The 11,135-nt window shown below is 42.5% G+C and overlaps 1 protein-coding gene and 1 pseudogene across 1 annotated transcript; one reads left to right on the top strand and one right to left on the bottom strand.

Annotated features, from left to right (window-relative positions):
• LOC139756482 (oplophorus-luciferin 2-monooxygenase non-catalytic subunit-like) overlaps nt 1-2,906 on the top strand; it is a 3,558-nt pseudogene extending 652 nt beyond the window's left edge.
• A 3,213-nt stretch (nt 2,907-6,119) lies between these two features.
• Nucleotides 6,120-10,718, bottom strand: LOC139756591 (oplophorus-luciferin 2-monooxygenase non-catalytic subunit-like). Its single transcript, XM_071676222.1, has 3 exons — nt 9,851-10,718; nt 9,018-9,134; nt 6,120-7,454 (listed from the first exon to the last, which is right to left on the bottom strand). The coding sequence occupies exons 1-3, from the start codon at nt 10,701-10,703 to the stop codon at nt 7,294-7,296; spliced, it is 1,131 nt and encodes a 376-aa protein (XP_071532323.1). The 5' UTR covers nt 10,704-10,718; the 3' UTR covers nt 6,120-7,293.
• Nucleotides 10,719-11,135: the final 417 nt, after the last annotated feature.

The raw sequence follows: 11,135 nt of genomic DNA, 5'->3' as shown, positions 1-11,135 counted from the left end.
TGTACCTGCAGGACATGAAGCTAGGAAGTATTCCGCCAAACGTCTTCAGCGAACTTACAGTCATCCGCGTTATAAACATGGCTAGGAATAGCTACTTAGGTCTGCTGAACCTGGATTTGGTGACTGGGCCGACCTTTTCGCTCGAGGTGCTTAATCTTCAGGATAACAAAATAACTGATATTCGTCCAGGATCTATAACTAGTGAGTTATATAAATATTATTTTGATATTTGAAATGTATACAAATAGACTGATACGGATATGTGTGTATGTGTGTGTGTGTGTGTGTGCGTATGTAATCAATTAATGTCCAATATTAATTACGTATTTATACCGTACGGGCAGGGAGTTCTACGCTCGTGGGGCTCATATCAATAACATTCTTAATAGTCTTACAGCCTTTCAAATCTATGTATGCTGTCTGCATTAACCATGTCCTCAGTCATTCTGATCTACTCATCCAACGCTCTTATGCTTTGATAGTATTTCTTTACATCCTTCTTGATAAATTGTTCACTTAATTTCATATCACGTCTTTTGGTTGTTCTAACCCTCCTGGTGTCAATGAACTCTTCACTGTCCACAATTATCGAACTCTTTTGAAAACTAAATGGTTGCGATCAGGTCAACCCCGACTCTTCTCTCTTATCTGTAACTCAGCTGTCTTAATTCTAGTACCGTCTTTGCTGCTCTTCTGTGGACCATTCTGTTGGCTCTTTGTTCTTTAGTGGGTTCCGGTGAGCAAACTTGAGAAACATATTTCCATTGGCCAAATGGAGGATACGAACAGCTTGCTGAATATTCCCTGATTCTTCTATTTACCGATGCTTGCCAGAAGACGATTTGTCTCCCTAGACGATTCTCCTAAGCAGGAAATCTGGTGGTAGGTTAGGGACTGTGTCGCATCCCAATCCCTTCTCCTGGATGTTGTTTCCTGCTGGATGATAATCATACTGAGACCGTCTGTTCGCTTCGTCCCAGCCTCATTACTTTATATATGGGTTGTATCTCATCAGCCATGTTATCATACCAAGTCTGAAGTCGGTCTAGGTTCCCTTGTAAACTGATGTTATTCCGTTTATTACCTTAACCCGTATGGGAAAAGTTCCTCTGACATGCGTCCTTTGCTTCCTCCTACTGAGACTATCCTCTGTCCATCGAAGGAGGAGGTGTCCCTCTTGACTCCGTCCAGGCCTTGAGATCTAGTTCCTGGATCAGCGTTTCAGTGTCAAATGCTTTCTGGCAGTCCAAATACAAGAAATCCAGGACTCTGAGAGGTTCATTACACATGACTCACTTCCCCGTGCGTGTGTGTGTGTGTGTGTGTGTGTGTGTGTGTGTGTGTGCGTGTGTATGCACTTTTGATTGCTTACGATAATGATCGTGAGTATCCTGAGTTCGAAGGTGCATTTCTTAAAGGAAAGAGTTGCGATTTCCTTTCTACAGTAAGACTAATACAGCCTTTCCTACCACAGGACTGGCGAGGTCCGCAACCGTCGACTTTAGGAACAACAAACTTACTCTGTTGGAGAAGAACAATTGGTTCGATCTTCTGGACCAGGTCGTTCAAGATGACGCCATTGATCTGAGAGGTAAACACCCGCGAAATTCAGTAAAACGTCCTCTTAAAGATAAGATAAAGATAAGAATTTGCAGGGAGCATAACTCGTCATTAGAAACACTGGGAAGATTGTAGATCGTAAAGAAAGGAGCTGTGTTGTTCAGCCAAGTGTTGGTTAATTTCTGATCTAGTTAGGTTAACAGGAGGGCAAATGGTACAGGTCTTGAAGACTTCACGCCATCATATCGTCCAGGATGAGGTCAAAATATTGCAGAAGAGCATCATAACTTCGTCTTTTACACTAAATGACATTTCAAGTGACCATCTACCACAACACTGGACCGTCACATTCACACAAATATGATGGCCTGCACTTGAAGCCACACTGGCAGACAATCACACATTATGATACATAGGCATAAGGTAACCAGTTACCCACAACCCCCGCCTCCCTAGATATGATACATAGGCAGAGGGTAACCAGTTACCTACGACCCCCCAGCCCTCCTAGCATTTTCAACAATGATGCTCTTAGAGTTTAGATATCGTGTGGCTCCACACTCTTAGATCCTAGGGTATTAAATCCTCAAACTTATCTTTCTAGTTGGGAGAAATCTAAATATTGTAGTTCCACAACTCACACAAGCAAAAAGAAAAAGACAAGGGGAAAAAGATTAACGAGCCATTAACACCGAGGAGAAAGTAATATATAAAGACCTTCTTGCCTACTTGGACTTTCAAGTCTGACCCATCAACCTCCTTCTTCTTCTCCTCCTCCCTGGACTGAGAACTCTCTCCTCGGAACAGATAACGAACTGCTGTGTGGCTGTGACGTGTTCTGGCTCGTGATGAACAAGCCGCTGATGAGGAAGATACACAGGGACACGAGATGTAGTTCAAATGGACCGAAGCTGCATGACCTACCGCCAGACTTCTTCCTCGCTAACTGCTGAACGCACCGGAGTGAAGGATGCCTGATTTCGTCAGCTGGACCCAATTCTGGAATGAAATGCTTGCCCTCTTCAGTCGCAATTCCTCCTCCTCCTCCTCCTCCTTCTCCTCCTCACGACGTCTTGTCTTTCTAAGGGGATTCTTGAGGCCTGTTCTGTTATTTCTTTTTTTCCTTCCCCTGTAAGTGTGTGTATTCTGGAGCGATTGCCTACATAGTGGTAATTTTTTTTTTTTTTGATTGAAAGGGCGTGGATACTGAGCAAATGGCAGTGAATAGAGAGAGAGAGAGAGAGAGAGAGAGAGAGAGAGAGAGAGAGAGAGAGAGAGAGAGAGAGAGAGAGAGAGAGAGAGAGAGAGAGAGAGAGAGAGAGAGAGAGAGAGAGAGAGAGAGAGAATACTTGATACACTTGTTCATCAGAACAAGTGGGAGAAAGAGAGAGAAAAAAAAGAAACAGGTTTCAAATGACTGCACCCAGTTCCTATTTGATAACAAACATGAAACACTGAGGAATTTTCAGGTCACCACATAGACTAACACCCAACATTCGCCAGTCATCCACTGGAACATATCGCGCAAATCTATTAGAATTAACGGCGGTACACCAATGACTGACTTATCTATCAAACAACTGGTCATACGTGATATATTTCGAAAGGCATTCCTTACCCAGGAAAGTTCAGTAGGTCTTAACGTTCAAGACTACGATATCTGAAGAGGATACGAGACGAATCAGTTGTGTAACTAAAGCCTAGTGAGGAAGAGTTGTGAAGTGGGACGTGATGATAAATGCTTCGACTGCACTTCAGTGTGAAAATGATACTCTCAGCTTCACCCCTGTAATAAAAATGAATAAAGATATAAATAAGGAGTCTTATTAAACCTTAACGGGAGCCGAGAGGTGCAATCTAGGTTTCTAAATCAAATAAAAACTAAGATAACAATAGGTTTTGTTTGAAGGTTTTATTGATCAACTGTCGTGTTGTCCTTTGAGAGGTCGTTCATAGATATGTTCTTTGTTCTTTGTTCTTTGTCTGAGCATTTCTTCGTCATTCATCTGACGTCATGTTATTCTATGTACGATTGTCTGAGAATCTATTATGCATTAAGGGAGGGTTGTGTTATCGAGGAATATAAAGATGCCATCCATATCCATTGTATGTAAGACAGGCAAGCATTCTACACAGCACCTGAAGACTGTAGTCTTCCTGAAGTTTTCTTGAAGACTGAAGCTTTGAATTGACTGAACTTCCACCTTCAACTTCTGTCATCTTTTTTAGGTGAAACTGTCTTAATATTTTTTTCTCGAAAGGTATCATGTCAGCATCAGTGAAGGAGGTGGCCTTCCCAACCCCTCATTGTTTTAATTTGATGATGTCGTTGGCCTTTCACTTATCTTTATCATGAATCAACGTCCACATTAGAACTCAATCTGAAGATAAAGAGCGCCCAGGATTTCATAAGATGTACGTCTATTAATGATACTATTTACTTCACTTTAATCTTTGTTCTACAGATGTCATGGTGGCATGGCAAGAATGGTAGAGTCTGAATGATAGAGTAATATTTCTAAGGCATATATAAAGACTAAGCATTTGTAAAATACTTTGCGTCCGTGTGAGTCACGCTTGATTCTCGTGATAGTGGAGGTGTGAAATGTGTTGGAAACCATGGGAACCAAGTGACATGGCTTTTGTATATATCAGAGGTCGTGTGCTGACATCGTAGAGGGGTTGAATGGGTTTTGATCCTATCAGTCTATCATCCGATTCCCTTCCCTACGCTAAAATCTTAATCATCTGTTTTCGTATCCCTTTCCACAGAGTTTAAGCGTCCGTTAAGGTGTTTCTTTCCGCGGAGACAAAGTCTTTATGTAGTAGATGTTCAACGGGATGATGTTCAGTAGTAGATGTTCATCGGGATAATGATCATTTAGATGTCCAAGGAGGAGGACGCACACACTGGGAACATCCGGGATATGAATGTACAGAAGGGAAGTCACGTAATAGTGTGGCCTCAGGGTTGTGATCGGTGTAGTCTATGGCAGTTTATGGAGGGAAGACGTGTCGCCACATCTCGCCAATGGACTCTTCTATGTCTTACGTCTCCCATCTTCTTATCCCTTATATATCTCACATTTTCTAATCTTTGATGGTGACATATGCTTCAAGAGATTGTTCCAGGACGAAGTCTTGTGAACATTTAGTTTCTATGTTATATGTAACAGATGAGGTATAGTTGTGAATTTGCATACCTAAATCTTCGAATGATATCAACTCTTTACGTTATTTTGAATACAACAGTGACAGATGCAACCACATCACGAAAAAAATGTTAGTATAGGATGTATACATACAGAAAAAAGCCTTGAAATGTTACCATGTCATTGTTGGCAAACTTGAAGGTGAATCATATTACAGTATCAACAGAGACAAGATATCTTATGGACTTACAAAGGAATCTATAAGTGTTTACAGGCGGTGTTCACTCTAGAAATTTTGACACGACCATCTCGGTACAGGGAAGGATCACTATATGGCTGGTCGTCGGTCGTTGGGTAAGTGGACCTAGAGCAAAGAGGATGGTGCAGCAGGTCACTTCGGCGCGGGAGAGACTGTCTGGGACTAGAAGGGTACATGGTGCTAGAAATAGTGCCCTCAAGGTCCACTCTTAAGTCGTCCCGACCCAGCAAACACTGCGACGATATACTAGGACGCTAAATGGTGACCCCGAGGGCACCGCTGTGACCCCGTTGGACGTAACGGGTGACTCCACCTCAACCCTTGCCAAGACTGAGGTGACCTGCTGATGCTAAGGGCACTGTGGTCACACGGTGAGTTACCACAGTGCCTCAGCCTGCATGCGGGATCCGACAGGGAGGGAGGGAGAGTTCGTGATCAGTCTGCTATTACAGTGGCCCCTATAGACACTGTAGGGACCTAGCTAGTGTTTCTCTGGGTACTGTAGCGACCACGAGAATACTACATGCTCCTCTTTCTTAGGAACCGCGGTACTGTAGGCATCATCAGCTGATAATATCGTGAAATTGGTGGGTACAGCAGCGACCTCGAATGACCACAGCGCCTCGGCGGTTCGAGCAGTGACCTAAGACATGATTTAAGGTGACCTGATGGGAACACTTGGTACCTGGCAGGAGATATAGTTGATATAGTGGTGACCCAGCTATGTTAACTCCATATCAACTTCTTTCCCTCCATTTCGAAGCTTTGGAACTCTATACCATCTCATGTATTTTCCAATACTCGAGACGTGGCACATTTTTAAAGACATGTTTTCACTTACTTAAAATTTGTAGATACTTTAAGTTGTCTCTACTTTTACCATTTAATAACCACTATCTAGATCAAGGCCCAGTCTTCAGGAATCTTGTCACTATAGACTTACACAAGTTAAGGCATAATTCTTAAACGGATTTGATACCTGTAAAACACTATGAAATAAAATGAAACATTGAATGCTTGTTAAGTGTAGTAATATGTTGTGTGTCCAAATCTTTTGTTTTTTTTTATTGATTTTCACTCTCAATGGACTTTTTTTTTTTCTTTTTTGCAGGAGTAATATTGTAGATCGGAAAATAATTCGTCTATAATTCTATAAGATTTGTTTTTATTATCATAATGTAGATCCATTTACATTTGAAGACCTGGTGTTTTCTCATGCTTTCAATATTGCAATACATTCTTTCTTTTTTCTTTACCCTTTTTCAGCTGATATGTTGATATGAAATCAACGCCCATAAGTTCTCAAGACGTGTAGTCATATCTTCATACTATCACTGAAATGCCCTGAAATACCCATGGCCGTTATGATAACTCTTTCAGAGAGACTCTTCCTGCTGAAGTCGTGAATCCGTCTCCTTTGACAGAGGGAGGCTCGCACTCTCCTGTTATCTCACATTGATCACAGCTGTGCCTTCTGCTGTATGAGTACAATCAGAAAAAGTGCTTAAAGATGTTAGCATAAAGGCAGGGATGTCCCCTATGTTCATATACTGTCAGCAAAAATGCCCACTGGTGTTAGAATATGGTCGTAGATGTCCCCATTGCTATTAAGATATGAGAGAAGTACCTCCTGCTATTAAGCCATTGTCAAGGAAAGAAGGTTGACTTGTCAAGACATTGTTTGAAAAGTTCCCTTTGCCCTTAGAGCAGTGTTAGAGAACCACCACACTACTCTCAGGTCTTGTTCAGAAAGACACCTCCGGCCAATGGCATAGAAAAGTATTCATGTATTATGACACATTTATGTAAACTGTTACTAATATGTTACCGAGGGACCTGTTCATGTTGTCCTCCCAGAGAAAGAGAGAAAAAACCATTTCGATCGCCCTATTCTTCCAAAAGTATTAGTTTTTGTTAGATTTTTTTTTGTCTTTTACACTTAACCCTGTTACCACCGTCACAGACGTATGTATTCCAAAAGTACCCGTTACTGTTTTATCAACATTCCAACAGCACTCATTGCTGCTGTATTGTCCAAAAAAAAGACAAAGAAAAAGAAGAACAAGTACTCCTTCCTTTTATACTGCTATCATTAGAATACCTAGAAACCTACTCTTGGTATATCATCTCAAAAATACCCACCCCTGTTACTTTGTTGTCACAAACGCACCGACGACTGTTAGAAAAAATACTTAGTCCCACCATCTTACCGTCGCTGAAGTGCCCATCACACGAAATATACCATAGATTTAAAACCTGGTGTACATCCTGGTCATAAGAGAATGAAGATGAGTTTTGCTGTTCGTGATGATCCACTTCTCCCTACTGTATGAGTGGGTAAGTGCAATGGTCATTGAAGATACTCTCAGGTAGGTCGTGGAGTCTGAACCCGCTGATGCACTTCGTCTCTTTATGTATCTTGTTCATGGACACCCGGTCTAACACAAGCCAGAAGACGTCGCAGCCACACACCAGAGGGTTGTCTGTTCGTAAGGGCATACAGAGTTGTCAACATTAGGACCATAAGAAGGAATGACATCTTCTAAAAGGACTTTTAGATTTTATATCGTAAGAAATTTATATTCTTCTCAAGAGATGAATGAACCATATTATGGTGAGAAAGAGACAACGCTCCTATGACAAAACATGAATCCCTGTGAGGAAAGATTCTAAACAAATGTTGAATGTTGCCTTCGATTTATATATCTATCCTTTTAGGTTATCCTAACATATAGTCGTTTTCTCTAGTCAAAACACAAAACTTTAGATTCTTCTGAAAGAACCACCGTTTTCTCTCAGAAGTCAAGACATCCCAGTGTAACAGAAACTGTAGATAAGAATGATGTGACCTATGCTAAACTGCACTGTAGTTTCTGAGATGAGGATCAAGGGGTGGAAATGTGTGGACGCAGGGATCAGCCAAGTGGTTCAATATGAAGCTCCCCGTGAATGCGTAAGTCTGCAAGATGAGTGGGAGACACAGAGTGTGCTGGTCACGATGCGGTGTCGTTTATAATACAAGCATGGGAGTCGAGGAGTGTGGAGGACCAGTGCATTACAGTCGCACTTTAGAATACAAATATCATCTCAAGACCTCCCATTATCTCATACCCTGAGGTTATGGGTTATCATAGCATGGATAGATCCTCCTATGTGAGGCCTTAGTTTATGGCATCACATAAGAGGGATAGCCTCAATTGTTTAAGCCTGGGGTTAAAGACCATAACACAGGATCGTCCAGTCTCTTGGAATTGCCATCATGGGTCGTAGAGGGTGTTAGGTTCCTTCTACTTAACCGTAAACACTTGAACTTGTTGATATTGTCAAGGTCATCCTTGTTGGTCGTCCGTCTTGTACCCTTGCCATGGTATGTTTTATGATTAGGTTGACTAAGCTAATCATATAGAACTTTGCTGAGCGACTCCGCTGGGAGCAGTCTATGTTAGTTTTAAGGCGATAGATACTTTCCCTTAGAAATGTTGATAGAAAGGGAATTGTTGGGCAAATTAATAGGTTCAAGTGTTGACGGATAAGTAGAAGGAACGAGGCACCCTCTCTTCGACCCATGATGGCAATTCCAAGAGACTGGACGATCCTGTGTTATGGTCTTTAACCCCAGGCTATGACGAACAGGTGTATGGGCTGAGGAGTAAACCCTGATGAATACAGACACCTGTACAGACAGCTGATCTCGGTGTTATTAATGCTTATAAATGTTATGTGTGTAAGTGTGAACATATGCTCTCAAACATACACGTCAAGTTCACTTCGCATGCACACATGATGGTAATCAGCTGTGTGTCAGTCATTTCTAGCTATATTACAATTATATGTCAGACTCACTGATGTATTAGGTATCATTACCCTACATTTCCTTCATGAACAATAACCCTGGGTTGTACAAAAGTTTGAATCCTACAGTTTCTGTCTAATCTAACTCCTTACTTTTACTGAATTTAACAACATATAAACAAGTCACGGGTGCTGGATAAAGGCTCTTCAGAGCAGCAGATACATTGGTGTGGTGACGACACAATTTGTTTTACCTCTGAGGTCAATGACGTCGACTCCATTAACCTGAGACAGAAGATCCCACCAGTAAGTCTGTTGCAGTTCCTCGATCAAGTTGTACCGGAAGTCGACTTGTCCAGATAACTTCAAACCTGCGAGAAATAAAGATAGATTCAGAAGAACAAGAACATCTATGTAAGAATATATGTAACATACAAACCTCCAACAGTTAGGATCGAACCCGGGACACCTGCGTAGTAGGCGGGAGCGTTACAGCTAGGCTATGATCGTCCCTCAACAAGGAAAATGACTATTCGAATACCCTTCGTCTCACAGTGCGAGTTGAATGCCACCTTCGGCGAGGCTGTATCATCGTCCTTTGAGAAGAGGGAGTACAGACTTCCTGAGGAACCTAAGGAGTGCCCCGTTTCCCTGGTAACTGAGGTAGCGCAGCCTTAAAGTTGTAGCACCCCTATCAGAAGTCGTACAGTTATATTATGATAATTAAGAACAACAATGATAATGGTAATGAAATGATTCAGATGATAATAATGATGATAATGATGGTAATCATGCTATATCTATCTATGTATCTATCTATCCCAAGGACGCTTTTCAGGAGATCCTGTAGCTCCAAGGCTGCGCTACGACTATTAGCAGGGGAATGTGGACGCCATTGGAGTTAGAAGTTCTTTGATGAGTCGGTATTCCTACTGATAGAGCCTCGCTGAAGGTGACTATCAGCTTGCCTTATAACCTTGGGTAGTCGAAGTCGGTAACACACCTGCTCAGAAGAGTCTTCTGAGAGCATGAGTAATAACATTACAATTTTATCGAAAAAAAAGAGAAAAACACTCGTTCAACTTACCAGTTATGGAGTCGGATTCGATGCCAGTTATACCGTTATTGTTAAGGAGAAGTCTTTCCAGCGGAGAGCGTCTTGGGTTCACGAAGTTCCTCTTCAGTCTACCTTGGAAATCGTTGTATCCCAGGACGATGACACGGACACTTTCCAATTCCCTGAATATGTTTGTGGGAATGTTCCTTATCTGCGAGTCGTACAGATACAGCTCTTTTAGCTCTGTAGCACTGATGAAGGCCGTGGAGGAGATGGAAAGACCTTGGTTCCCTGCTAGACTAAGGACCTCCAGCGAATCCGACCAGATATCGTCAAATACACGAATCTCATTATACTCCAAGTGTAACGCTCTGAGAATCTTGAAATACTGGATCGAATAAAAAGGGAAGGACCTGATCTCATTGTCGGCCAGCACGAGTGTCTCTAGTGTAAGGTAAGACCTGTCAAAAACACCGTCCTCCACGGTTCTTATTTTGGTGTTGCTGATGTTAACATGTCGGAAGCTAACCTCTCCGAACACACTGTATTCGAGGGCGGTTAAACCTGCCGGTGGCGTAGCAGGTGTGATAAACAGCGTGTCGTAATCGGTGAAGGTGAAATGGGTTGCGAAGACTCTGGCCAGTTCTGCATTATCGGTTACCGCAGAGCAATCCATTTCGAGGCGATGATCGGCATCCGTGAAACATACGCATGGTAGAATGTCGTTCGGAGGAGGACATGGCCAGTCCTTTGAATCTAAATGGACACTGTTGGCGGAGGAGCAGAGGCCACCCCCTATCAGACACACCGCTAGGATGAAGAGTCTCTCCTGCATTGTGGCTCTCCCTAACTTGTGAGTCGTTGTGGAGTGATCCAATGCCATCGTCTCTGCTTTAAATAAGAGCGGGTACCTGGGCCTTATCTTGACCCTGATACAGAGTAGAGCAACTGGTGTTGCAGAGCGCGCCCGGGTTGAGAAGACGCAACTTCGAGGCTTAATCAAGAAACAGAAGATAACGGAAACGTTTATTCCTCATGACCAAGGAAAAACGTTGTCTGAAAAACGTTTACCCCCTCTCGCCCTGGGAAGATAAGAGGTCTCAGTGTTGTATGATGAGTCCACTACGAGTAGCGCATCCGTCAAAGATTTTCTGAAAAACGCCGAAGAAAAAATTCTCTTGATCGTTCAGTCGTCTTACGGAACGCGCTTGATGAAGGGCGTTTATACTCGCTCTTTCGTATGCCTTTAGACGTGCATAACCACGTTCGAACCTCGGCTTCGTTGTGGCCCACTATATTACCGGTCAGGGTACGA

The sequence above is a fragment of the Panulirus ornatus genome, chromosome 22 (genome assembly GCF_036320965.1).
Source record: "Panulirus ornatus isolate Po-2019 chromosome 22, ASM3632096v1, whole genome shotgun sequence".
NCBI lineage: Eukaryota > Metazoa > Arthropoda > Malacostraca > Decapoda > Palinuridae > Panulirus > Panulirus ornatus.
Note: the sequence above shows the minus strand (reverse complement) of the source record. Positions and strands in the feature narration are given on the sequence as shown.